The sequence below is a fragment of the Eublepharis macularius genome, chromosome 4 (genome assembly GCF_028583425.1).
Source record: "Eublepharis macularius isolate TG4126 chromosome 4, MPM_Emac_v1.0, whole genome shotgun sequence".
Classification (NCBI taxonomy): domain Eukaryota; kingdom Metazoa; phylum Chordata; class Lepidosauria; order Squamata; family Eublepharidae; genus Eublepharis; species Eublepharis macularius.
The window spans coordinates 154,707,771-154,734,557 of NC_072793.1; the positions used below are offsets into that span (position 1 = coordinate 154,707,771).

The 26,787-nt window shown below is 46.9% G+C and overlaps 1 protein-coding gene and 12 non-coding genes across 14 annotated transcripts; 12 read left to right on the top strand and 1 right to left on the bottom strand.

Annotated features, from left to right (window-relative positions):
- Nucleotides 1-4,166: 4,166 nt before the first annotated feature.
- TRNAA-AGC (transfer RNA alanine (anticodon AGC)) lies at nt 4,167-4,239 on the top strand. The gene has a single exon. It is a non-coding gene; the product is annotated as a tRNA-Ala (tRNA).
- Nucleotides 4,240-4,968: 729 nt separating this feature from the next.
- Nucleotides 4,969-5,041, top strand: TRNAA-AGC (transfer RNA alanine (anticodon AGC)). Its single transcript has one exon. It is a non-coding gene; the product is annotated as a tRNA-Ala (tRNA).
- A 128-nt stretch (nt 5,042-5,169) lies between these two features.
- On the top strand, nt 5,170-5,242 carry TRNAA-AGC (transfer RNA alanine (anticodon AGC)). The gene has a single exon. It is a non-coding gene; the product is annotated as a tRNA-Ala (tRNA).
- A 127-nt stretch (nt 5,243-5,369) lies between these two features.
- On the top strand, nt 5,370-5,442 carry TRNAA-AGC (transfer RNA alanine (anticodon AGC)). Its single transcript has one exon. It is a non-coding gene; the product is annotated as a tRNA-Ala (tRNA).
- Nucleotides 5,443-5,570: 128 nt separating this feature from the next.
- On the top strand, nt 5,571-5,643 carry TRNAA-AGC (transfer RNA alanine (anticodon AGC)). The gene has a single exon. It is a non-coding gene; the product is annotated as a tRNA-Ala (tRNA).
- Nucleotides 5,644-5,770: 127 nt separating this feature from the next.
- Nucleotides 5,771-5,843, top strand: TRNAA-AGC (transfer RNA alanine (anticodon AGC)). The gene has a single exon. It is a non-coding gene; the product is annotated as a tRNA-Ala (tRNA).
- A 128-nt stretch (nt 5,844-5,971) lies between these two features.
- Nucleotides 5,972-6,044, top strand: TRNAA-AGC (transfer RNA alanine (anticodon AGC)). Its single transcript has one exon. It is a non-coding gene; the product is annotated as a tRNA-Ala (tRNA).
- A 128-nt stretch (nt 6,045-6,172) lies between these two features.
- Nucleotides 6,173-6,245, top strand: TRNAA-AGC (transfer RNA alanine (anticodon AGC)). The gene has a single exon. It is a non-coding gene; the product is annotated as a tRNA-Ala (tRNA).
- A 128-nt stretch (nt 6,246-6,373) lies between these two features.
- On the top strand, nt 6,374-6,446 carry TRNAA-AGC (transfer RNA alanine (anticodon AGC)). Its single transcript has one exon. It is a non-coding gene; the product is annotated as a tRNA-Ala (tRNA).
- Nucleotides 6,447-6,573: 127 nt separating this feature from the next.
- Nucleotides 6,574-6,646, top strand: TRNAA-AGC (transfer RNA alanine (anticodon AGC)). The gene has a single exon. It is a non-coding gene; the product is annotated as a tRNA-Ala (tRNA).
- A 128-nt stretch (nt 6,647-6,774) lies between these two features.
- Nucleotides 6,775-6,847, top strand: TRNAA-AGC (transfer RNA alanine (anticodon AGC)). The gene has a single exon. It is a non-coding gene; the product is annotated as a tRNA-Ala (tRNA).
- Nucleotides 6,848-6,975: 128 nt separating this feature from the next.
- TRNAA-AGC (transfer RNA alanine (anticodon AGC)) lies at nt 6,976-7,048 on the top strand. The gene has a single exon. It is a non-coding gene; the product is annotated as a tRNA-Ala (tRNA).
- A 2,114-nt stretch (nt 7,049-9,162) lies between these two features.
- Nucleotides 9,163-23,742, bottom strand: SH3BP5L (SH3 binding domain protein 5 like). Of its 2 annotated transcripts, XM_054978613.1 has the most exons (7): nt 23,697-23,742; nt 20,775-21,455; nt 18,352-18,414; nt 16,807-16,935; nt 15,066-15,227; nt 13,584-13,757; nt 9,163-10,813 (listed from the first exon to the last, which is right to left on the bottom strand). In XM_054978613.1, the coding sequence occupies exons 2-7, from the start codon at nt 20,982-20,984 to the stop codon at nt 10,412-10,414; spliced, it is 1,140 nt and encodes a 379-aa protein (XP_054834588.1). In that variant the 5' UTR covers nt 20,985-21,455; nt 23,697-23,742; the 3' UTR covers nt 9,163-10,411. The 2 variants fall into 2 exon arrangements, with proteins under 2 accessions (XP_054834588.1, XP_054834589.1); XM_054978614.1 differs by lacking the exon at nt 16,807-16,935.
- Nucleotides 23,743-26,787: the final 3,045 nt, after the last annotated feature.

The window sequence follows — 26,787 nt, forward strand, 5'->3', positions numbered from 1 at the left end:
TGACTTTACCACCACTGAAAAGATACACTATGAATAGGACCAGACACTGAGATGTCCCTGAAGTTTACACTATTAAGAACCATCCTCAAAGTCTCATGGTGTGGAGGTGGATCTACAGGTGAGGGCCTTACAGGAATGCTGCTGCTGACCAAGATCCTGGGCATGATGGAAAACGTTCATAGAAAATGACAGAAAACGAAATCCACGCCCCAAATCCATGTAATATGTTTTATCAGAACCAACCAAACCAATCAGAACCAACCAAAATAATACAACACATCATGCAAACGTTCAAGTTCTCCACATCAGGCTATATGGTAAAACAAAACAGAATGAAAAAATGTGATTTATTTCCACAGAAAAGGAAACTATCTGGATGGTGATAGCCTGATAAATCTTAACTTATCCTCCCCAAAGCCTTTTTAAAAAGTATAGATTAGGACTTGGATCCTACTTAGATTTCTGTGAGTGCAAGAGGTGTGATTTTCACCCCCCCCCCGTGCTTGAGAGACCACCAATTCCACCTTAAGTTATTCCTAAGGGTCCTCCATCCCCCCAGGATTGGGGGGGGGGCATTTGGAGCTGCTGCATGAAGGAAGGATTGGTGGGTGCTCTCCTTGTGCCTGTGGAAATCTAGGTGGGATCCATCCCATAAGTATAATAAAACAATAAAACGCCATAACCATGCATTCAGATCTCACATCTCTGCCTACCAGGCCAGCTGACATATGGAATGGAATAGATAACTTTTCCAGAAATGCCATCCTACAAGGCCAATATCCTAGGAGACCGACCTCCTCCATAGAAAACTTTAAAAGTTTCCAGGTTGTATTTCCCAGTGTCATTTGTACGCATCCCTCACACCATCCATGCATGCTTTAGCAGACTGGGCATACTCCTCAAGGGTTCTACAGCATTTGCACCTGCAGTCACACTTCCCTGCAATCAAGATGTCAATCATGAAGATATCTCTGCCTTTAATGACCATACCTCGGCCATGGATTCCTTCTAAGTAAGTGCTTTCTCCTGATACAACACCGATTCTGTACTATGTGCCGTAGCAAGGTGGGCCAGGTTCAGTTACAGGAATTAAATGTGGCAGAAACATAAATTTAAAAATGCTACACAATATAAACAACAATAATGTAACTATACTTACAGAAATATATAAACTGAAATAAACAATTGGCATTGGCACTATCACCAACTGAGCTACTTAGCTGAGTGGAGGAAAAAGAACTGGACTTCCACCACCTCAGTCCTGCAGCTTGGTTGCAAAACAACAACGACAAAATCTAAGAGGTGTAGCCTCCCTGTCTTTCCCAGTGTGGGCTTGTCTGAGAACTGAAGCCAGGACATCTCACATCCAAAGCCAAAATAATGCCTCTGTAGACAAAACGGCTACAGCTAGGGAAGATAACACTCAAATAAGGGAAGGAACTTTTCTGGAGCAATTTTGGGAGGGGAAGATCTTAATGCATAGGGTCTCCTTCAGATGAGGCAGGGGAATTAGCTCAAAAGGTAGAGCACATGCTTTGCTTGCAAGAGGCAGTTGGAACAATGCCTGTATTCTCCAGTAAGATCACCTGTGCTATAGACTAGTGGCAACGGTGTATTGTGCTTTTGGGCCTCATTTAGGCAGGTAGGGTGCTGTCTTGGAATCTGACAGGCTTGACTCCTCGTAATCCCCCTTTTTTTGTCTAGGGTGTCTTGAATGGCTAAATTTTTAAGTCCCATGTGACATCTCTTTTTTCTGGCCAGTGATGTGGCAAGTGACAAGCTTGAATTAGCACAAAACCCTGTCATGTGCCTCTAGAGTCTCTCTCCATCTCAGGATGATGTGAACTCCTTGAAAGTGGCAGTGGGGAATTAGCACGACTGTTAGAGCACTGACTAGGCATGCGAGAGGTAGGCGCAACGATGATTGCTTTCTCCAGCGCTGGAAAGTTGTGTATGCAGTTTCATTCTGCTAGCAAGAATAATGAAATTCTGCTCTGGCCTTATCCAGAGGAGTTAGCCGTGTTTGTCTGCAGTAGCAAAATAGAAAAGAGTCCAGTAGCACCTTTAGCCAACTTTATTGTAGCATAAGCTTTTGAGAACCACAGTTCTCTTTGTCAGATGCATCTCTGACGAAGAGAACAGTGATTCTCAAAAACTTATGCCATTGTAAAGTTGGTTAGTTTTAAAGGTCCTACTGGACTTTTTTCTATTTTGCTCTGGCCTTTTGACTCTGTTTTAATGACTTGGCAACCCCCTCACCTCAGTATGATGAAAAACCAGGCCTACCTGCAGTGGAGGAGTTAGCTGAAGCTGTAGAGCGCTCGCTTAGTATGCGAGAGGAAGCAGGATCGATGCCTGCATTCTCCAGCACTGGACAACCTTGGATGCTGTTGCCTTTTGCTAACCAGAACCAGGAAGACCAGATTCTCCAGTCGGCCCTGGACTCAGCAACCTGCTATACTTTGGATAATGAAAAAACAGTGGGGGGAACGAGTTCAGCAACCTCCTCCCCTCAGGATGATGAAAAACCAGTCCTACCTCAGTAGGGAATTAGCTCAAGTGGTAGAGAGCTTGCTTAGCATGCAAGAGGTAGTAATGGAATCAGAGCAGAATCTCCTCTTCCTGGTTGTGGCCACCAAAAGGTAACACCATCGAAGGCTGCCTGGTGCTCGGAGACTGCAGGCATCGATCCTGCTACTTCTCGCATGCTAAGCGAGCGCTCTACCACTTGAGCTAATTCCCCCACTGCAGGTAGGCCTGGTTTTTCATCATCCTGAGGTGAGGGGGTTGCCAAATCATAAAAACACAGAAGAATCTCTTCTTCCTGGTTGTGGCCAGCAAAAGGCAACAGCATCCAAGGCTGTCCACTGCTGGAGAATGGAGGTATCGATCCTGCTACCTCTCGCATGCTAAGCGAGCGCTCTACCTCTTGAGCTAATTCCTCCACTGCAGGTAGGCCTGGTTTTTCGTCATCCTGTGGAGGTGGGGTTATTGACTCTGCAACCTACTCCGCTCAGGATGGTGAAAAACCAGTCTGCAGCACGGGATACCTTTGGATCTTGTTGCGTTTTGCTGGCTCCAAGAAGGAAGAGGAGATTCTGCTCTGGATCGATGACTCAACAACCCCATCTCCACCGGATGATGAAAAAACAGACATTCCACCAGTGGAGGAAATAGCTTAAGTAGTAGGGTGCTTGCTTGGCATGCGAGAAGATCAATGCCTGCATTCTCCAGCACTGGACACCATTGGATGGTGTTACTTTTCGCTAGCCACAATCGAGAAGAGGAGATTCTTCTGTGTTTCCATGACACTGCAACCTCCTCTCCTCGGGATGAAGAAAAATCAGCCCTTCATCAGTGGGGGAATTAGCTCAAGCAGTAGAACGCTTGCTGCTTAGCATGTGAGAGGTAACAAGATTGATGCCTGCATTCTCCAACATGGGAGAGCTTTGGATCTTGTTGCCTTTTGCTGGTCAAAAGAAGGAAGAGGAGATACTGCTCTTTTTCCATTACGCGACAACCACCTCTCCTCAGGATGACGAAAAACCAGCCTGACCTGCAGTGGAGGAGTTAGCTTAAGTGGCAGAGTGCTCGCTTAGCATGCGAGAGGTAGCAGGATCGATGCCTGCATTCTCCAGCACTGGACAGCCTTGGATGCTGTTGCCTTTTGCTGGCCACAACCAGGAAGAAGAGATTCTTCTGTGTTTCCAGGACTCGGCAACCCCCTCACCTCAGTATGATAAAAAATCAGGCCTACCTGCAGTGGAGGAATTAGCTCAAGTGGTAGAGCGCTCGCTTAGCATACGAGAGGTAGCAAGAACTATGTCTGCATTCTCCAGCACTGGATAGCCTCGATGCTGTTGCTTTCTGCTAACCAGAACCAGGAATAGGAGATTCTGCTCTGTTTCCATGACTCTGCAACCTTCTCTCCTCAGGATGAAGAAAAATCAGTCCTACCAGCAGTGGAGGAGTTAGCTCAGGCAGTAGAGCGCTCGCTTAGCATGTGAGAGGTAGCAGGATCGATGCCTGCATTCTCCAGCACTGGACAGCCTTGGATGCTGTTGCCTTTTGCTGGCCACAACCAGGAAGAAGAGATACTTCTGTGTTTCTAAGACACTGCAACCTCCTCCCCTCAGGATGAAGAAAAACCAGGCCTACCTGCAGTGGGGGAATTAGCTCAAGCGGTAGAGCGCTCGCTTAGCATGCGAGAGGTAGCAGGATCGATGCCTGCATTCTCCAGCACTGGACAGCCTTGATGCTGTTGCCTTTTGCTGGTCAAAAGATGGAACAGGAGATACTGCTCTTTTCCCATGACTCGACAACCCCACCTCCACAGGATGATGAAAAACCAGCCCTTCCTGCAGTGGGGGAATTAGCTCAAGTGGTAGAGCGCTCGCTTAGCATGCGAGAGGTAGCAGGATCGATGCCTGTATTCTCCAGCACTGGACAGCCTTAGATTTTGTTGCTTTTTGGTGGCCACAACCACAAAGAAGAGATACTTCTCTGTTTCCGGGACTCGGCAACCTCCTCTCCTCAGGATGAAGAAAACCAGGCCTACCTGCAGTGGGGGAATTAGCTCAAGCGGTGGAGCGCTCGCTTAGCATGTGAGAGGTAGCAGGATCGATGCCTGCATTCTCCAGCACTGGACAGCCTTGGATGCTGTTGCCTTTTGCTGGCCACAACCAGGAATAGGAGATTCTGCACTGTTTCCATGACTCTGCAACCATCTCTCCTCAGGATGACAAAAAAACAGGCCTACCTGCAGTGGGGGAATTCGCTCAAGTGGTAGAGCGCTTGCTTTGCATGCGAGAGGTAGCAGGACTGATGCCTGCATTCTCCAGCACTGGACAGCCTTGGATGCTGTTGCCTTTTGCTGGCCACAACCAGGAAGAAGAGATACTTCTCTGTTTCCGGGACTCGGCAACCTCCTCTCCTCAGGATGAAGAAAAACCAGGCCTACCTGCAGTGGGGGAATTAGCTCAAGCGGTAGAGCGCTCGCTTAGCATGCGAGAGGTAGCAGGATCGATGCCTGCATTCTCCAGCACTGGACAGCCTTGGATGCTGTTGCCTTTTGCTGGCCACAACCAGGAAGAAGAGATACTTCTCTGTTTCCGGGACTCGGCAACCTCCTCTCCTCAGGATGAAGAAAAACCAGGCCTACCTGCAGTGGGGGAATTAGCTCAAGCGGTAGAGCGCTCGCTTAGCATGCGAGAGGTAGCAGGATCGATGCCTGCATTCTCCAGCACTGGACAGCCTTGGATGCTGTTGCCTTTTGCTGGCCACAACCAGGAAGAAGAGATACTTCTCTGTTTCCGGGACTCGGCAACCTCCTCTCCTCAGGATGAAAAAAACCAGGCCTACCTGCAGTGGGGGAATTAGCTCAAGTGGTAGAGTGCTCGCTTAGCATGCGAGAGGTAGCAGGATCGATGCCTGCATTCTCCAGCACTGGACAGCCTTGGATGCTGTTGCCTTTTGCTGGCCACAACCAGGAAGAAGAGATACTTCTCTGTTTCCGGGACTCGGCAACCTCCTCTCCTCAGGATGAATTAAAACCAGGCCTACCTGCAGTGGGGGAATTAGCTCAAGCGGTAGAGCGCTCGCTTAGCATGCGAGAGGTAGCAGGATCGATGCCTGCATTCTCCAGCACTGGACAGCCTTGGATGCTGTTGCCTTTTGCTGGCCACAACCAGGAAGAAGAGATACTTCTCTGTTTCCGGGACTCGGCAACCTCCTCTCCTCAGGATGAAAAAAACCAGGCCTACCTGCAGTGGGGGAATTAGCTCAAGTGGTAGAGTGCTCGCTTAGCATGCGAGAGGTAGCAGGATCGATGCCTGCATTCTCCAGCACTGGACAGCCTTGGATGCTGTTGCCTTTTGCTGGCCACAACCAGGAAGAAGAGATACTTCTCTGTTTCCGGGACTCGGCAACCTCCTCTCCTCAGGATGAATTAAAACCAGGCCTACCTGCAGTGGGGGAATTAGCTCAAGCGGTAGAGCGCTCGCTTAGCATGCGAGAGGTAGCAGGATCGATGCCTGCATTCTCCAGCACTGGACAGCCTTGGATGCTGTTGCCTTTTGCTGGCCACAACCAGGAAGAAGAGATACTTCTCTGTTTCCGGGACTCGGCAACCTCCTCTCCTCAGGATGAATTAAAACCAGGCCTACCTGCAGTGGGGGAATTAGCTCAAGCGGTAGAGCGCTCGCTTAGCATGCGAGAGGTAGCAGGATCGATGCCTGCATTCTCCAGCACTGGACAGCCTTGGATGCTGTTGCCTTTTGCTGGCCACAACCAGGAAGAAGAGATACTTCTCTGTTTCCGGGACTCGGCAACCTCCTCTCCTCAGGATGAATTAAAACCAGGCCTACCTGCAGTGGGGGAATTAGCTCAAGCGGTAGAGCGCTCGCTTAGCATGCGAGAGGTAGCAGGATCGATGCCTGCATTCTCCAGCACTGGACAGCCTTGGATGCTGTTGCCTTTTGCTGGCCACAACCAGGAAGAAGAGATACTTCTCTGTTTCCGGGACTCGGCAACCTCCTCTCCTCAGGATGAAAAAAACCAGGCCTACCTGCAGTGGGGGAATTAGCTCAAGTGGTAGAGTGCTCGCTTAGCATGCGAGAGGTAGCAGGATCGATGCCTGCATTCTCCAGCACTGGACAGCCTTGGATGCTGTTGCCTTTTGCTGGCCACAACCAGGAAGAAGAGATACTTCTCTGTTTCCGGGACTCGGCAACCTCCTCTCCTCAGGATGAATTAAAACCAGGCCTACCTGCAGTGGGGGAATTAGCTCAAGCGGTAGAGCGCTCGCTTAGCATGCGAGAGGTAGCAGGATCGATGCCTGCATTCTCCAGCACTGGACAGCCTTGGATGCTGTTGCCTTTTGCTGGCCACAACCAGGAAGAAGAGATACTTCTCTGTTTCCGGGACTCGGCAACCTCCTCTCCTCAGGATGAATTAAAACCAGGCCTACCTGCAGTGGGGGAATTAGCTCAAGCGGTAGAGCGCTCGCTTAGCATGCGAGAGGTAGCAGGATCGATGCCTGCATTCTCCAGCACTGGACAGCCTTGGATGCTGTTGCCTTTTGCTGGCCACAACCAGGAAGAGGAGGTTCTGCTCAGCAAGCCCCTCCCCTCAGGATGATGAAAAATCCATCCTACCAGCAGCACCTATGGGATAATTAAGTAAATTGAATATTGATAGTAGGCTATTGTGTCAAATTAAAGTTCTTTATACTAATGACATTCTTAATGTTAGACTAGATATTTATGGTCCATTGTCCAACCCACTTATAACTTTAAAAGGTATGTGCCAGGGTTGTATTTTGGCTCCTTTGCTTTTCAACCTGTATATAAACGACAGGGCTGATTATTTGCCAGAAGCACATTTTTTTTTCCAGGTAGGCTTGGAGGGAGGGCCATCTCAATACTTCTTTACAGTGATGATACATTATTTATATCCCATACACAAGTTGGCCTTAGAAGGCTTTTAAAACAGTGGTTTTATAGCAAAAAGAATTTACTAAGTGTTTAAAGGACTCACACTCATAAGTGAACAATGGTTGAGAATTCATTAGTGCAAGTGACGTCTTTTAAATATCTTGGGGCAGTCTTTCATAATTCTGGTTCCTAGTCAGCACATATTGAAGATGTAAATTGGAATTTTGAAAAAAAGTTCTTATTGACATTCTTAGATTTTACAGAACAAGGGGAGGCTGTTTGGTGTCCCCAATATTAGAAATCTATACAACAAAGGTATTGCTACAGATATTATATGCAACCCCAATTTGGGAGGGTTGGAAATTTACAACCATTGGACATTATTCAAAATAAATTTGCTTGCATGTTATTAGCAGTTCCTAACGCAACACCAGCAGTTATAGTTAGATCTCAGCTGGCTTTGCTTCCAGTATTGTCCTCAGTCCATAAAGCTGCTATTAAATTTTGGTTGAAAATGCTCTTTGGTCCAAATTCAGGTTTCTTAACTTTGGCTAATGAGGAAGTGAAAGCTAACTCATGGCGAAGTCATATACTAAATCTAGTAACCAAACTTGGATTTTCAGAAGATTCTTTAAGGAGGCTTGACTTTTTTTTGAAGTGAAACAATTAATAAAACAAAAACTGTTGGATATAAGAGTTCAGGTGGATGCTATATTATTGGATACCGTGAGAACAGGTTCTCTATAGGCAGCTTGCCTTATCCCCTTTAATACTTCCATCTTATTTTACTGATTATTAAATTTCAAGCATAGGAAAGCATTCACCAAAGCCACTTTGGAGATTTTACAACTGGCAATGTTAAGAAGTCATTATAACGGGACCTCATATAACAAACAGAAATCACCCCTTGACCAGAAATCTATTGAGGACCAAGCCCATGTGGTTTTTCCAATGCCCAAGATTCATAATTCATAGTAGAATGTGAACAATATCTTGGGTTCTCTTATCATGATATCCAGGGAGATCAGACCAGAACAGACTTAAAATATTGCTATTGTATCATCTATTACTAGCATGGTTGATGGATAAACTGTAAATGCTATGCTGGGTTCAATGTATTAATACAGGAACAGTATGTTGCCTCTAATTTTTTATTTTATTGCTATGTTTTTAATTATGAATTTTAATTTTAAAGGAACATTTTAAGGGTTTTAATAGGTATAGATATTGTTTGTATTGCAGTTTTCTCTTGGTGTTGTTTGCTAAGGCTATGAGCAAATGCAATAAAGTTTATGATTGACTGATTGATAAAAAACACGCTAATTGAAGCCCAGATACAATTCATACATCAAGTCTACGAAGGGTACCACCAAGCCTAAAAGGATTTCTGTGTGGCTAGCAACCCAAGTTGTTAGTTTTTCTCCTGATTTTATTTATTTATTTATTAAAAATCTGCTTCTCTATGGCTTGCAGGCTGTGATAAAGAATGACTGATTTTTAAAGTGTATGTACATTGGCTCTTTCTTTAAAAAAAGGAGCATACATATACATGCATTCACTGTTAATGTGGATAGGGCTACACTCTGTGAGCTAAATGCTGATCTCCTCTGTTCACTGACATGTCTACATAGGGAGGCTCTGAACAACAGATGGCTGGAAAAATGCACTGTGCCATGTTACAGCTGGTAATAAAAAGACAGGAGGAAAAAATAACAAGGAAAGATTTTCCATAGGGCAATAAACTTTACTTTTAAATAAAATACACAGCAGAAGCTGGTCATACAAACACACCGAGTGGCAATTAGGCTGCCTCAAACCGGCACGGTTCTCATTGCAGCCCAGGCCCAGCCAACTTTGCTTGAAAGGCACAAAGTGCCACCATGGCCCAGAAGGGGAGAAAAGAACAGGGCTGTGGAAAGAGCTAGGAGAGCAAGCAGAGACTTGCTTAGGGACTCAAGCCCCACCTGATAGTGCAAACATCCAACAGAGTGAATGTGCCATAGTCATGTGACCGGGGGGAAATGGGATGTTACCGAGCAGGTGAGATAGCTGGGGAACTATCCCAGCCGAACAAGGCCATTCCCCCCCTCCCACACTCACGCACACACACAATGCTCCCTCCCCCTCTCTCCTGGTATCACTGAATGACACCTTCCAGAGGCCACCTCTTCATAGCTTTGGCCTACACACCATGTTGGAGAAGCTATAAAAATAGTGGCAGCTACTGTTTGTGGCACATCACTGGAAGGCACACTCACAAACAAAAGGACAAGGGCATGCCTCTGGTATGCAGTAGTGTGTTAAGAGGCCCCCGACAGGGCGTCAAAGTTCCGTTTTAAAAGGCCACACTGCACAGTCTTGGGTGGTGCCTCTGTGACAGCACGGCAGGGATGTTCTCTCGAAAACAGAGGCAGGAGCAGTGGAACTTCCGCACATCAGCCCCTCCTTTGTGGTCTCTTCTTTTTTCCGGATCACCCTACAGCCAGCGCAACACAATCATGTTTTTCAAGGAGCAGGTGTTCTTAACCCACTCCTGGTTGGGTTTGTCTCCCCACTCCCCTTCCCTACTATTCGCTTGCTGCTAAAGATGATGGTATCACCAATAACCCCAACAAGCTAGGATAAGTGTGCAGGGAGAGATTGCTTCCAGCATGCAATGCTGCCTGGGAGCAGGTGCATGCTGGGGGGAGAGGTGTAGCCCCCAACAGTGGGACCAAAATGCCAAAAGCAACTGGGGCTCGGATGGGCACCACCGTGCTGGGAATATTAACGGCAGGAAATCTGGGTTGTACCAAAGGCTATACATGGGGGGGAGGAGTGTAAGAATCCACCTGCAGGTTATGATTCAGACAGGCAAGGTCAAACTAGCTATATTATCCAAGAATTCAGAGCGGCGCCTCCCTTTCTAACTATTCCTTGCACCTCCCTTATCCTGATCGTCTCCTCCCCATTCTCCCGCAGGTCAAAATCGAAAGGGGTCAGAGGCTGATGCTGCGGTGGTGCTTGAAGGGGTGGGGCTGGGCATTGCGGCGCTGCCCCCGCTCCTCTAGCTCGTCGCTGTTAAGGCTGGCAGCATCAGAGAGCCCCAGCAGGTGCTCGACAGAGTCGAACTTCTGCAAGTCGGAGGCGATGGTCTGGAAGCTGAGCACTGAGAGACTGTCGGCAGAGGTGGCTGGCTCAGGGGGAAGCCCCGCCCCTCCATACAGCAGCGCCGGACTGGCCTCAGCTCCGACTGGGGATGCCCGCCGCCCTACCAGGCGCTGGAGCCTCCGGGCATGGATCTGCTCGCTGATCTGCTCCAGGTTCCGCAAGGCCACCGAATACCGCATCTTGGCCTGGGCTACTTGCTGCTCCAGGGATGTCACCCTGGCCTTGTGCTCCTATATGGCAGAAAAAGAAGGATTAAGATCAAACCTGTCCTGTAGGCAGAAATGCCCATGAGCTATATCTTGGGTTTCAAACTGAAAGAAAAACACCCAAGTTCACACAAACTTCCAAACTGAAAGGTCAATAGTTCTAGGAATTTAAGTTCTGAGACTGGATTTCAAGCATGTGGATAAATACTAACATGGTGACAACATGGAGGCGATGCTTACCTGTTCATTCCCTTTGTAGTTGTTTGGCAGACAGTAATCCAGACATTGAAGTGAAAAGTTCTTTTTAGAGGACTACTTGACCAGGGCTGAGTTAGGCAGCTCCTCTTACCTCTTCCTTAGAACCAATTGTTACTCTCCTAGCTGCAACTCACTCACTCAACAGCCAGTTGTCTGTGCCTATCTAACTGGATGAGTCCCAGCCCTCTCTTTCCAAATGAATTCATACTCTCCTTTCTCCCTCACTGTTGCCATCCAGAAGCCCAGACACTGGGGTGTTTTAAATCAATGTCTTGCTTGTCCAGGATGAAAAAGGCATTGGCTGGATTCAAAGCTGTGACACACAGAAGCATCTTTCTTCCAAAAGCAGCCTCAGCAGAGCACACACTGGTTTGCTTGGTGAAAATGTGAAGGAAGAACCGAGTGGCTGCCTTGAACAACTTTTTAAAAAATATATTCCATTTATTAACAGGTGTGTCTATACAGCTCACAGATGTTAGACAATAGAATGTTATAAAATATAGAAGTTTTATGGTAAAAAACCCAAAGCCTCAAGCGAACCAATCATATAGGCATTTGTGAAGGAGCTTTTCAGGTCACACCCTCTCACATCCCCTCTGGAGAGGTTCTACCAATTCCTCACCCATTATTGTCTCACTTCTGAGGTAACAATGTGAGGGTAGGAATGGCGGAATTTTTAAAAGGGTTAGAAATGCGCAGAAGATATTTACATTTGTGTTGGCAAAAAAGAGACGGAGCAGAACATGGAAACATACCATTGGGCCACTATAGCTGCCCTGAACACTTCTTGACTTCAAGTTCTAGATCTGGTGCCACATGAGGCAGCAGCCCCTCTAAGGGAAGGAGAGAATCTCATTGCAAAGCTTACTTGTCAGGGGCATCGTAGGCCACTGTGACGCATTCCCCCAGAGGACCTAGCCAGGGAGATCTTTGAAGCCTTCCTGCCCCTTAAGTAACAAATACAGAAGGAGATCCCATGGAAGCCGTCAGCTGATGGTGCAGCTAACTCTGAGACCATGGCTTGGATCCTATGAACGAGTACCATGTGTGCTAAACAGCCTCTTCTACAGAGCGTGTTTGGTTTTCTGCTATCGTTTGTGCACAATCGATGGTTTCCAATGAGTTCTTGTGCAATCAGAAGTGGTCGTGAAAGAGGAAGCACACTCCATGGCTGAGGCTGTTTAACACACACACAACTCATCCATAGGATCCAAGCCACTGCGTGCAGAAGTGATAGCCACAAGGAAGAAAGGCACAGGTCTCAGTGCTGCCAGAATCAGAAGAGTGGCTCTATATGCCGATCAGAGATCCACTGTGCTGTAGTGGCGGGAGTGATCGACTAGGATCTGGGTGACCCAGGTTCAAATCCCCGCTCTGCTATGGAAGATCACTGGGTGACCTTGGGCCAGTCAATATTCTCAGCCTAACCTACCTCACAGGGTTGTTGTGAAGGAAAATGGAGGAAGGGAAAATGATGTAAGCTGCTTTGGGTCTCCACCGAAGAGAAAGGTGAGCTATAAATTTTAAATGTAATAAACAATAAATTTTGGTCATTTACAGGTTTCCTCTGGGATGGCAGGGATGTACAGCAAAGGCCACTTTTCTAAGGCACAGCCACTGCACTGAAACTCTGGGATTTCTGATCTTTGAGAAGAACATTGGCACCCTGACATTATCAGGGAAATCCCATGTACGGGCGGCCCCAAAGGGCACAACCACCAGGTGGAGAGCTCATCACGAAGCCTGCTCTTCTCAGCTCTGCCAGCTGTCCTTGATGCCCTTGGTGCCCATGGCTCTCCCAGAGTCATTTCTGCCCACTGGAAAAACTCTTAAGGGACCTGTGCTCAGCCGCAACCTCTCTCCTTCTCCAAGCCTGGTCTTGCAAGTAAAGGAGTTCTTACATGAACCAGACTGAACTGAAGAAGACAGACCAGACTGGAATCTGCAACCATCCCATACAAAGGCAAGAGGAAGGCTGTCAATAGAGACAGAGTCCGGCCCTCTGATATTGGATAATCCAATATCAAAGAAACTGCTTACTAATGAATGGAGAGATCACTTCAATGTCTGGATCACTGGAGGGTGGCAAGTATGGAAAATTTCATCCTCAGAAAGTAGGTTCTGACCCCTCCAAATATCAGGTTTTCCCACTCCCAGACATAAAATACTTCCAAGAAAGGGTATTTGTGTACATCTTCCTAATGTGGTTTGGAGTGCGATTTGCTAGGTATTCTAATATTCCCATTACAGCTGAAACTATTCAACAGACAATGTCCTCAGATTTCCACTTTGAGGGTACAGTTTTACGGCTGCAAGATCCGTATTTTCAATTTCTGACAAGCCACCACATTCTGAATGGTGGTAAAGTTAACATCCTAACCTGGCTTGTGCTTCCTCAATATTTGGGACAGACTGGGGAGTGGGGGGGGCACAATTCAGCTTTCAAGGACCAGGCCACGCTCTGCTCACTTACGTTATAAAGGGGCCTTGCAAGTCTTTCTTCCCCCCATAGAACTACTGAGAGAGGAAGTCTCACCTCAAGAATTTGGTTGAACTGAGCCTTTAGCTCAAAGTAGGGCTTGCTCTTCACGATGACCCGCTTCAGGGACTTCTGTAGAGACTGCACCTTGGCCTCCGCTTGCTGGCAGAGCTGGGTGACGCGCTGGTGCTCCCGTTCACTGCGTAGCCGCTCCTCCTCTGCCTCATTCACCTGTCAGGTAAGGAAAGGAACAGGTCAAAGCCCATACGCCAACACCAGGCACAATCACTCAGACTTCTTATAGCCCTTCTCGCTTAACCTCAACAAGGCACTGCTATCAAGCAGTCTCGTCTCTGATTCACCAAGTGTGCCTCTACTCCTTATAAGGTTTTACTCAAATTCTTCAAAAGACAGATTATCTAGTAAATCTTTGGAATCTAGTAAGCATCGAAGCGTGACTGGGTTTCTCCCCCGTCGCCTCAGTGTTAAATATGTTATTTTACATTGTTGTTTTTAACGTATTGTAAACCACTTTGAATGCCGACCCCCTTTTTGGCAGCAAAGAGGTACCTCAATAGCTCATATCAAAAAATAAAACAGGTGGACCATCCTCTCAGAGACAGATGGCCCAACTGCTATGCTAGTGCTTGGCGAGCCCTCTCCCTGCCTTGTCATGCCAGGGACTCTCGTCTGCCTGATCCCGTTGCTGCTAACAGCAACTGCCTGCGTGCCAGGCTACTGATAAAAAAAATTAACGCATCTGTATTAATGCATCTGCAATACGATAAGCAAATCTGGCAGACAGTTACGGGGTATTGAAAGTCCTTCAGAACGGCAGCAAAACGGGGAGAAGGGAAGGAACGTAACCAGGCTTAGGAGGCACACAAGTTGTTACTTAGTGGACCTGATATGATGTTTACAAAAGGTCTCCCCAAAGGCAACTCATCCAGTAGTGGGTCTACGGTGCCAATGGAGAGATCTTTGTTCTTCAGGCACATGACTAACCTAAACGGTTTGATGACCTTTGCCAGATATATGCTTGGGCTGTTTATTGTGACAGCAGACCACAGGGCCTTTGGGCAGCAACAACAACAACATTCCATTTATATACCACCCTTCAGGACAATTTAAAGCCCACTCAGAGTGGTTTACAAAGTATGTTATTATTATCCCTACAACAATCACCCTGTGAGGTGGGTGGGGCTAAGAGAGCTCCAAGAAGCTGTGACTGACCCAAGGTCATCCAGTTGGCTTCAACCGGAATCCAACCTGGTTCTCCAGATTAGAGTCCTGCTGCTCTTAACCACTACATCAAACTGGCAATCGTGGGATCTGGACACCACCTTTCCAGTTAATCTTTTGCCTGATTTCTTGGTCTGCATTAGCCTCGTGATTTTCTCCCACGTTCCCTACAAATGCCAAGTGGACCCTTCCTCCCAGAGACAGAAATTCCTCCTGGACTACACCGATTCTTTCATGTCTACAGTGTGCTGGATTGCACAGTCCACAGCCACGCCCCCCCTCAAACAGGGATTTCACCTTGCACGTTGCATGGTTAAGCATCTCCTGCCACGTGGGATCAAGCCGGTTCTTGTCTGCCATCACCCCCTGCTCGGCTACAAAAACCATCTCACGGGCCGCGTTGTGCATGCTGACGGCTCGTTCGTATCGAAGTGCAGCCTTCTGTGTCTCCTGTTGTGCCTGCAGGGATGGAATGATGGATAAAACCTCAATGGAACGGACAACACCAAAATTCCTTGTGTGCAGCTGGGGAAAGGTGTAATCAAATCCCCAATTCTCCCCACATTCCCCTCCTTTCTCAGAATCTCTCCCAAGCCTCTTGCAGTCTAGGTGGTGAGACGAAAACAGGTCTGAGCAATGAATGACATAATCAAGAGATTCCAGCAGTGTGGTTTCTTGCTGGGCTGCACTATTTCAAGCTACAGCTTGCGGGGGGGTGGGGTGGGGGGGATCACTCGTTTGGCTCATCACCCTCCATTAAAAAAAGCTTCCTGTTCACACTGAGGTACTATGTTAGGGGAGGGGAAAGGGTCACGTAGAGGCCCTTCTCCCTGAGAGGGAGAAGTCAGTTACATGCTGCAACCCCTTGCCACAATGAACCCCGCAACATAAACAGACTGTCACACAAGTTGGCCGTTTAAAGTTCTGTGTTGCAGTCACGAGGTGATCTCAACATGCTTTCTCGATCCCTCACGTGTAAAGGAAACGGGAGGCAAGAATGCATGGGAAGGGCCTATCCTCATCTCCTGCCAAACTTTCCATCGCATTCTTACCTCCTCCCCAATCCATAAAACGGACTAAGAGTAAGATGAAGCATATGCCTTATGGATTAATATTAGAAGCCAAGATATGAGGAGAAGTTTGTAAAGAGACTAACCCTGAAGCCAGAGAACATTCTGGAGGAGTTGGGAGTTCACATACGAGAGAGAGGGAGGGTGGGTGAATTATTCTAGAGACAGGGCCTGTGACAGAGAGCAGCCTCCTATCTTTGCCATCTCTGGCTGATGAAAAAAATGGTTTTCACAAATCTGGTTTGGTTATCTCTGAGAAATAACCTGCCAGGCTGAGCTGCTCAAGGAGGCAGCAAAACTGTGTGCAGCCAGCTTTAGGCCTTTCTTCAAATCAGTTATATTTTGCCCTCCCCACCTTTTCCATTACCTCTGAGGGATCTAGATAGTAGGTAGAGTTTTATGAGAAGGGGAGTGACCGCCTTAGTGATCCAGGACAGCAAAGGGATTTTAAGGAATTCGCACCCAAAGGGGTAAAATGTGTTTTTCCAAAGGGATACAACTTTCCTGTGTGGCTGGCAGGCTGCCGGATCGGCCACTCTTCCCTGATTGGGCCAGCCTTTCAAGGTCATTTGCATATGCGGGCTGATTGGAGCTCACAACATTCCACACCTCACCCCCCCAGACAGTTGGAACACGGGTCATTTGCATATGCAGCCTGATTGGTCCTCACCCCTCACATTCTAAACAGTATACAGTTGCTTCATTGAATGTGTCCTGAACAAAACCCAGAGTTCCTTGTTCAATCAGAATGAAGACTTCGTTCAGGACAACCACTTCTGAAGCGTAAAACAAATGCAGGGGAGTCCTTGCTCTGAGCATTCAAACTTCCTTCGCTTTGCTCTCCATAGGCATGTGTATCAGAGGGGTTTGTACACAGTAACACCTAAGCCACAGGTATCTGTTCTAGAAAAGGTAAGGATGGTGACATATTTCACAGTGGAACTGCGGAAAGGCAATGAGACCCATACCTCCTTGGCCAAGCGCCTAGCCTCATAGTAAGGACGTGCTTTCTCAATGCAGTTCCCCAGCTGGGAGCCCTGAGCGTTGAGCTTCCTGGCAGACTCTGACAAAATCCTCCGATATGTTGTACGGGCTTCCTGTTACAACCAATAATATAAGCACGCTTTATTTGAATTCCAGCTTCCTGACAGTTCCGCAAATCCCTCTCGCCATGCTAACATTTCAACTGCAATGTGTAAAAGCACTGATCACGTAACTTTACACCATGGCATCAACTGAGCTGTTCTAGTGATGTAAGTAGTAGCCTTGTATTCCTACGGGCCCATGGGATCTGTGCATTTGCATATCGCCCACGTGGCACTTAAATCAATCATCAGGAGGTGATTTTGGAGCACTGACCATGTCACCTCAGTAACAGATGAGTTGCAAACTAGTATTCTGTTCATTGCAACAGAAATCCAAACCAACCTGAGATTCAAACAATATTCTCTACTACCTGCAGTGCCCCCCCACCTCCTGGTAAATAAAAGTCCCTGAAGCCAAATAAGCTCTAAAAAGAAACAAATAAAGCTCTACTTATTCATTGATATTTCTTATTATAAGGTTTTCTTTAATGGTATTACATTTTTACACCTGTAGAGCAGACAAAATGCCCCAGCGATCCTTTGACTACCAACATGGTACAAGCAACAGCAGTGCATCATCCTGACTGTGAAAACCTGTGGTTGACATTAATCAGTGCATAGAAGCAAGTTCAGGGACCCTTGCAAGGCACTCTAAAGAAAGCAGAGCCACAAATACAACAAGGGAAGTGATCAGCTCTTCCTCCTTGAGTGTTCAAAGTGGGGTGATGGAGGAACATCATCTTGTGCAGGGCTAATGCCAGTTGCATTCTTGTTATCCCTCCCAAATGGTGGACCAAAGGAGTATGAATGGAACTGGGAAGGGGAATGTTTTTGACTGCAATTGCTCATTTCAATCTGAAGGTGGTCAAGGAAGCTGCGCCTGGGAGAAGTCCACAGCTGAGCAACAGAGCAAGTACTTTGCCTGCAAAGAAGTCCAAGGTTCCATCTCAAGCACACAGGAAATGGCGTTCCACTGAGTCAGACTCTTGTCCTAACAAGGGCAGTGCTGTCTACTTGGACAGGGTCTCAGGCTGAGGTCTTTCATGATTCGATCCTTTTAACAGGAGATGCTGGGAACTGAACCTGGGCCTGTCTGCATGTAAAACAGACGTTCTACCACTAAGCCCCAGAGTTCCCCTATTAAAACAAATGAAAAGCTAGACTGATTGCAGGTAGCTGCGCTGAGAAAACTCTTTGCCAGATACCTCGGATAGCTCCTGCTCCTCAAGTGGGGTCAATGGACTAATTATTTGACTCAGTAGAAAGTAGCTACTTATGCTCCCACATAGCCTTGCATGCAGGCATCCTCACACACGCTTACCCACAGAACAGATGGTTGGCAATTTTGGGGGAGGGGGGATTGATTGTAAAACGTATTGGTAAAAGGAGGCCAAGTTTGAAGTGTTGGAGAACACCATCTTTACTCACATCCAGTTGCAGCTCCACACGATTTATCTCCTCGTTGGCCTGGTTGAGGTGCTCCAGTTCCTCCTTTGGTTAGGAAAACAAAGAGTGAGGCTCAAGGGGCAGGTGCCAAACCACACCACACACATCTCTTTGCAGAAGAGTGCATTCATACACTCAGAACACACAATCCCTTCCCCAACAGACACCTCAATCAAGTAGATATTTTTCATCAGAAAAAGAAAAGGGGAATCCCTGTTCTTGCCACTCAGAAGCAAGCTGATTTGAGTGTATTTTGTTCTGCTTAATGGCTTTCAAAAATTTGCATTTATTTATTAATTTAAGGAAAGACCGGGTATCTATGAGAAAGCATGGATGGAAGATAGTTTCAGGTGGGTAGCCGTGCTGGTTGTTGGTCTAGCCGATCTTTAAGGTGCTGATGGACGGAAAGTTATGACAGAAATACAGGAGGCTCTTCCCAGTCCTAAATGCAGATGACAGAAAGTCACAGGTCTTTTAATTTGCCCATCCAGAGACAGGTGGAAAGGGACAGGTGTTTATTATTAAGCAGCAAACTATCCATCCTTTTGAAATATCACAGAGGAAGGGCCTCAGAGAGATGCAATGTGTCTGTAAAGAAGCCATGCCACTACCCCTATGCCAAGACAAAAAGTTTTAAAATTAAGATGCTAATTGAAAATGATTATTTAAATCTTTCCTTCACAACAAACTACCCTTTCTGTGCCTTCAGATATTGCCTAAGCAAAAGTGCATACTAATTAGTCAATACAAGTTTTAAAACACATTTAATTTGCAAACAGTCATAGACTCTTGCTCAGATCCTACCTGGCTTTTGAGATTCCAAGAAGCCTGGCCTACTCATTGAATTCTTGAGGGCTAGAAACATTTCTTTTAAATACAAACAACCACCAATAAGATTGCCAGTATGCCAAATTCTGTACCCGTGGCCAGTTCCTGAATATGCAGGATATGGCCCAGTACACACAACCCTGGCCTGGGGTTAGTCACTCCCACTGCGTGTCCAACTTGAACTTGCCTAACTTTCAAGTCTTATCAATGTAGTTTCTTTACTTCTCTCTACTGCAGAACATCTACACCACCAATTTCCACACAGTTAACTATCAGGATTCATCCCCCGCTCTCTCTTCCCTGCTCTGTACCAAGAATCCTGGGAATTATTGTCTTGAGATAATGGCGATCATTCCCAAACAGAAAAATTTTAGCAGTCTCATAAAATAATAATTTGTAATAGTTTGCCGTATTTTGATTTCATAAATTTGGGTACCCAAGTGCAGCAAGAGACGGGGCAGGGGCAGGCTCCAGTGGGAGCTGAGCCAATAGCAAAAGTTTTCTGTTTGCTTCTGAAGCTGGTGCTGGCACATAAAGAAATCTGCTGCACAGAAGTGATTCACCTCTTATGGGGACTATTTTATGTAATGGTTTACATGTCAGCCCATCCTCTGAATCACTATTGTTCACACTATATTTTAAAGCTTGGTTTATCGTTTTATCAGCTTACTGCAATTGTAAAATTTGTTTCCCTGTTCTGCAATGACCACAAGCAAATAAAGGAGCAAGAGTCCAGTAGCACCTATAAGACTAACAACATTTGTGGTAGGATATGAGCTTTTGTGAGTCACAGCTCACTTCTCCAGATACCTGTGAGCTGTGACTCACGAAGGCTCATACCCTACCACAAATGTTGTTAGTCTTATAGGTGCTACTGGACTCTTGCTCTTTTCTACTGCTAGACAGACAGACTAACAGAGCTAGCTACCCATCTTGATCTATCTCCACAAGCAAATAAGTAATACTATTATCAATTGTCCAAGACTACCATTTTTGTTCTGATGTAAGGTGGGAGTTGCATGGTATGTGCCTCACACTGCTGCCCATGTTCAGTTGCCACACTGCTCTGCTATCACCCACCTACCTGCCTCAGCTGAACAGAGCCTGTAGGGATAGCCCCTCAGGAAGCATCTACAAACATTTTGCCATCCCCCATATACCAGTGTGTAAAATGCTGAGCTGGGCCCGTGCTCAATATCCTGGCTGCTCAATACACGCATATGAGTCATACAGTTCAAGCCTGTGCATTACGGAAAAACGGAGGCTGCAAGCTTTTAGTCAAATGTTTCTGCCAGCTAGCCCCCAATCTTGGCTTTTAAAGAAGAAATTCTGGCATCTGGCCCAGAAACAGAAACACAAATAAATAACCCAGCAGGCCTGATTGGTTCCCGGTTGGCTGGCAACCCTGAGGGATTCCCTCGGGGAAGGGCGGGGACCCAAAGTAGTCCAACCAGTTTCCTTTGGATGTGCCTTTTGAATGAACCAGATTCCGAGCCTTCATGTCGCAACTGTAGGAATGCTGAATATACCCTGGCATGCCTACAGAGTCACAAAAGTAGAGTCTCACTTTATCTCACCTGGATTCGGGGGTCCAGCTCTTCCTCCTCCTCCTCCTCCTCTGTCCTCTGGGGGGTCTTGGCATCCCCACCCCCATCACAGATGGCTTCAGGCACAGGCATTCTCTGTTCCTGCCCCTCTTCAGTGGGAGTCCGCAGCTCCCCAGGAGGCGTCTGCCGCCCATCACCCATGTTCATGCCCAGCACCAATCGCTGGTCAGATCCCTCCATGCTGGGCTCCCGCGGCCCCTCTGCAGTCTTTCTGGTCTCCCTGCCTGGGCGGGTTGGCCTCGTCACAGGAACACAGGCACCATTCCAATGCCAGGATCATCCCCAGAGAGTTGGCACAAGGCTACTAGGCTCATGAGGATGCCTTTGGCACATGCGGCAAGCAAAAGTAGGCAGAAAACAAGCAGACCTCACAGTGCCAGTCTGCAAAGTGATGAGGCACCTCCAGGTACCATGTGCTATCCAGACTGGAAGCAAGCGAATCAGATTAGCTTTGGAAAACCAATTCCAAGGATGTTCCAGTCAAAGCAGATGCCCCCAGCAGATGCCTACTCACAGAGGGGGTGGAGAAAATTCCCCCACCAGGCGTATCCTCCACCCCCCCTACACTGCCCACCTCTAAAACACCTCCTCCAAGGTAGCAGGCAGCAGCAGCAGAGATTCAAGAACTGAAGGAACACAGTAGAGACGGGGCTGGAAAAGAAACCAGGAGATAAGCTATAGGCATCACTTTATAAAGGGCAACAGGAGAACCGATACAGTAACAACAACAACATTCGATTTATATATTCAGGACAACTTAATGCCCACTCAGAGTGGTTTACAAAGTGTTATTATTAGCCCCACAACAAACACCCTGTGAGGTGGGTGGGGCTGAGAGAGCTCTGAAAGAGCTGTGACTGGCCCAAGGTCACCCAGCTGGCTTCAAGTGGAGGAGTGGGGAATCAAACCCAGCTCTCCAGATTAGAGTCCTGCCGCTCTTAACCACTACACCAAACTGGCTCTGACAATATCCCACCATCACCAGTCTAGATTGTCTTGAAACATGAGGTTTCTATTTGCCATCAGGCACATTGTCAGTAGATATCACGGCTAAGCTGGAAATGCCCGAGGTGCTTGGGTGAGGGGTCTAGAATTTAATACTGTTCGCCGGGAATTTTATTCAGCCTTATAAGAGTTACATCAGTGCTTAGTTCTTGTGGCCATTTCTTACATGCCATGGGTAACACAGATCACCACTCCAGACCAATTTTCTCCAGACCACTTTAGCCAGGGATCCAGGAGGGTGTTGTTGTTGTTTTGCCATCTTATGGGCATGGAGCAGATTTCATTGGGGGTTTGGAGGGTAGGTAGTTGTGCATTTACTGCATTGTGCAAGGGATTGGACTAGATGCCCCTAGAGGTCCCTTCCAACTCTATGATTCTATATGAAGTGCCATTGTGGCTCTGAAAAATTGATCCTGATGTATAAGAACTTGAATGCTTTTACTAGTTCTGCTCCTAACTACTTGCTTATCTCAGTGTTTATACGCCAGAAAGAAAAATTGTTCACCCACAAACAGTTTGTTTCTCCTCTATAGAAGGAGCCTGCCACTCTCAAGGAAATATGTCAATCAGTGTTGTCAGCAAGACGGGGTTTGATCACTAAGCTGCGGCTTACGTTTTGCCCCCTCCCAATGTCATCCAAACCTCTACAGCTAGAAAACAGGCTATAAAGGGAGCTGGGGAGGGAGAGCGGCTTGTCTCCCAACTTAATTTCTTTCTTAAGAAAACTGCAACGCTGTACATCGCAGACAAGGTCTCCTGGCTGATGCAAACATTACAGCCCCCATAGGCGAGCAGTGCAAGAGCATGTCTGCATGGAGGAAGCTTCTCACAGGGACCTCACGTTTTATTTTTGTTTTTAATCACTCTCATTTTGTGCATGGCAATTTATAAGCAATCTTAACTATTTAACCATTTGTTGCAGCATCCTGTTGAATCCCTCCTCCACTAGCATCAGCTCAAGATCTTTTGGTGCAAGATATGGAATATCCAGAATTCCCAGGTTCCTAGATGCCAACCACCGATCTCCAGATTTCTGCCTACTTATGAAGGCACCCAACCCAGCCTGCTTCTACCACTCCTTGTAAACAGCACACTGTATGTCATCTTCAGATCATTTCACTCTCTCACCTTGCTCTTCCCACTAAACTAACCAACATAATTTCTAAAAACCACCACCGTGCCTGTGCTGTGAACACCTCTGGGCATTGCAAGATCACAATTATATAAACTTTGTCGCCGAACTTCCAGGGCCTGTATCCAACCGCAGTTCCAAAGGCACTTAAGTTTTGGCAAAAGGGAGAGCATTACAGACCCTCCCTTTATTCCTGATGATGTGTTGACCCCCAGAAACAAAATGCCTGGGAGCAGCAGGAAAGTCCAACTCAGCAAAACTCATAGACCGGGGTGGGGGGGGGGGGAGAGTGTCTTGATATTTGCGATTGAAAAGACAGCAAACATGATCGTGCCTTCCTACATTTTGCCTGCAGCTGCTCCCTATACTCGAAGTGACTCTATTTTCTACAGAGCTTTTAAGGGAGTTTCCACGCTTGGCATTCAGCCATCATTGCAACTATCTTATCACATTCCAAAGGGAGCTAGCCTGTTGTAGCAAAAAAACATAGCAAACAGGAGTATTGCAGCCCCTTAAAACCACCGGAATCTCCTTCTTCAGCTCCAACGAACGCCTCCCTATGTAATACATCCAGCCCACTGAGATCGCACAGACGAGGAAGGCAGGCTTCCACCGTGTGAATACACCCCAAGCCCCCCGCGATCTTCCACGGCAGTGTGGATCTGAACCCTCTGCATTTCCCTTCTCCCCACCCAAGGGTGCTCCCCATTCAGCGCCAACGGTCAGCCAGGGAAGAAAAAAATGGCTCTATTTACCTTCAGCTCCAGCTGCAGCCCCCTCCAACCTCAGCAGGAACGGAAGCGGAAGCTGTTCTCTGGCCAAGAGCATGCCCTTCGTCCGTACAACATGGCGGCTCCTATTGTCACGAAACCAATTTACTGTTAACGTGTTAAGAGTCTTCCACCTTCATGGGGAAAATAAAGTGTTCAGGGCCTTACAATATTGTTTAGCTGGTTTAGCTGCGGCTAGAATATGTGGACCAATCAGAAAATGTGGAAAAGCTAACCAATTGGCATTGATTACAATGGGAACTGCCATATTGAGTTACGTAGAAACGCCAGTGATTGACATTCCGTAAGGAGAGACTGAGAGCTTTCCTTGCTTTGCGGCCGCTTCCGCAAGATGGCGCCGCGCAGTCGAAAGAGAGAGGTGGAGGCAAGCTGTACGGAATGTATTTGCCCTTGCAGGACCTTTAACTCTCTTCCAAAGGGAAGTTAGCCGGTTCTGGGCAGCTACCATGTGACTCTTGTTAGCCAATCGGAAATCTCGATGAGTTTATAGAAACTGTTTTATTGATGCGGGAAGGGGGGTTGTTTTCGCTTTCTTGTATTCCTTTCAATGATCTTGAAACGTGGGGGCGGGTATCGGAAAGAGGACATCGCTGGCCAATTAATTATTAAGATTATACTAAATACACTTTTATGGACAGTGCATGTAGACCTTTTGAGTAATACAAAACTCTTCAGGCAGTATGGAAAAGGCATCAGTTATAGGAACAGAACATACCTGCTTCTCAGCCAATGTTTGAGAATGCACAGAAAATTTAAGGAAGTACTGGCATGATAAAATGGAGAAGAGACCAATGAGAGCTGCTTTGAGTCTCCAGTTGGGGAGAAAGCTAGAGTATAAATGAAGTAAATGAAAAATGACTGCTAGAATGTGCAAACTATGGACTTACACAGAATTATTTATCAGCCATAGTTACATAGTCAAAGATAGATGTGTAGCTTTGATTCTTGAAAGTTCATGCCTTGGAATTCTAGTTGTTTTTTAAGGTGCTACTGAACCCAGTAGTCACAAATGTGATACTGTAAGGTGTTAATGGTAAGCCTGTTCTTTGGTAAGATGCTGTTGTTGCTACTGGTAGCGGGGAAATGGGCAGGAACATTGATCCACTTATCCCAGAAGCAACAGCAGGCTTTTATTTCTGCACTAGGTTAAATAATTGGGCCCAATAGAGCTCTTGTTTAGACAAGAAAAGCCCTATTTACTTGAAATATTTTTTAATTTTGCTTTTCCATGATGTGTGCCCAAGATGCCTTGCAATATAATAGTTTAATTATAACATAATGATAAAAGTAAACCAATAAAAACAGGCAACACAAAGTCAAACTGCATCAATGACCTCAGTAGGAAAGCTATCAAAAAGTTCAAACCTGCTATCCTGGGACATTGATGGAGTTAATAATAGAACTGCCTACTTGGATTTATCTTGTGTTTTCAACAGCATCCAGTAAACTGTCTTTGAGAAACCCATAAACAGGGTGTGCAGGGAAAAGCCTTCTCTTGTTATTTGTTCTGAGCATCTGGTACTCAGAGATAGTCTGCTTTGGAATATGGAGGGTCTAGATAGTCCTCATAGTTGATAGCAATTGATAGACCGTGTGATAAAATGACAGGCCCTGTTTTTTAACCATGGAGAAGGAAGGATTTACTTAGCTGGGCCAGACTGTAAGCTGCTGGACCACAATGAGGAGTTTACCCCTCCATCTTTTTCCTGCTCATTCCCTTTCACCACTAAGGTTTACTGCTCCCCCCAGACGGCCATTAATAGAACCACAGACTGACAACCTGCAAGCAGCCCCCTCTGTACATATTCAGAATCCCCTCCTCGTATTAAGCCACCACAGAGGAAGGAGAAACCTATGGAAACCTTGTTAGAAATATTACCAGCTAAGCAGGCTGTCATTTGTATAATTTGATGAGTGTGAGCCAAAGGATGGGGTGTTTTTTCCCCGTGGTTGCAAAAACAAAACCACCATCTTGGATGGATTCCAGGTGATGCTCATCCAGATCTTCCCCCTTGTCTCTAGGGCCGGGATCTTTGCCCAGTTCAGGTGGTACAGCACTAGCTTAGCTTGTGAGAGCTAGCAGGCTTGATGCTTGTATTTTCCAATGCTGCACATCCCTCTCCGCCACCTCCTTTTGCAGACCAGAGCCACCGGGAGTGAGGCTTGCTGTGGCTCGGTGCCCTGGCAGCTGCCTCTGTCCTTCTCCGGATGACAGGAGCCCTTTCTAACCAACCGTGGGGAATTAGCTCAAGCAGTAGAGCCCTTACATGTATGCGAGAGGTAGCAGGGTTGATGCCTGCATTCTTCAGCACTGGCCCGCCCTCTCTGCTGCCTTCTTTTGCTAGGAAGAGGTAGGCTCTCCTTTGGAGGTTTTTAAATAGAAATTAGATGGCCATCTGTCAGCAATGCCCACTCAGTATGAATTTGGGCAGACTGTGAGAGGGAGGGCAGGAAGGATAGCCAGTGCTCGGCTCTCACAGCCCTTTCTTATATGCTGAGGATAACATTGATCACCACTTTGGGGCCAGGAAGGAATTCTCCAGACCAGACTGGCCAGAGATCCTGAAGATTTTTTGCCTTCCTCTGGGCATAGAGCAGGGGTCACTGGAGGGAGTGGAGGGCAGCTAAGAATTTCCTGCATTGTGCAGGGGGTTGGATTAGATGACCCTTGGGGGTCCCTTCCAGCTCTATGATTCTAGATAGTTTTGTCTGGAAAGAAAGTGAACAGCAAAGACTCATCGCTCCTCCCAGACACGATTGCCATTGTAAGGCTCACTGTGAACCCACAGCCTTGGCATTATTAGCGCCGCACCTGGAGCAACAGAGCAAGCCAGCCAAGAGAGAGAGGTTCATAGCACACATTTCTTCTGCCAGTTGGAGGTAGAGAGAGACTGTGGGGTCTGCTAAATCATTCGGACAGAAGAGCTTCAAAAAAGGGTTTTTAAAGGTACAGCCCTTTCTTATCTCTAGCACAGGCATGTATGGGAATCAAACCCTCTGTTGTTTAGCGCCCCTAGACCAATAAACCTGATAGAGGATGCCATTGGAGGGATTC

What these genes read in the sequence shown, in the direction of transcription:
- SH3BP5L (XM_054978613.1), bottom strand. Translation starts at nt 20,984, where the DNA reads ATGGAGGGATCTGACCAGCGATTGGTGCTGGGCATGAACATGGGTGAT. An exon ending in AGCTGGACCCCCGAATCCAG is followed by an intron (nt 18,415 to 20,774) that starts GTGAGATAAAGT and finishes TCCTAACCAAAG; the next exon opens with GAGGAACTGGAGCACCTCAA. An exon ending in GTGTGGAGCTGCAACTGGAT is followed by an intron (nt 16,936 to 18,351) that starts GTGAGTAAAGAT and finishes TGGTTGTAACAG; the next exon opens with GAAGCCCGTACAACATATCG.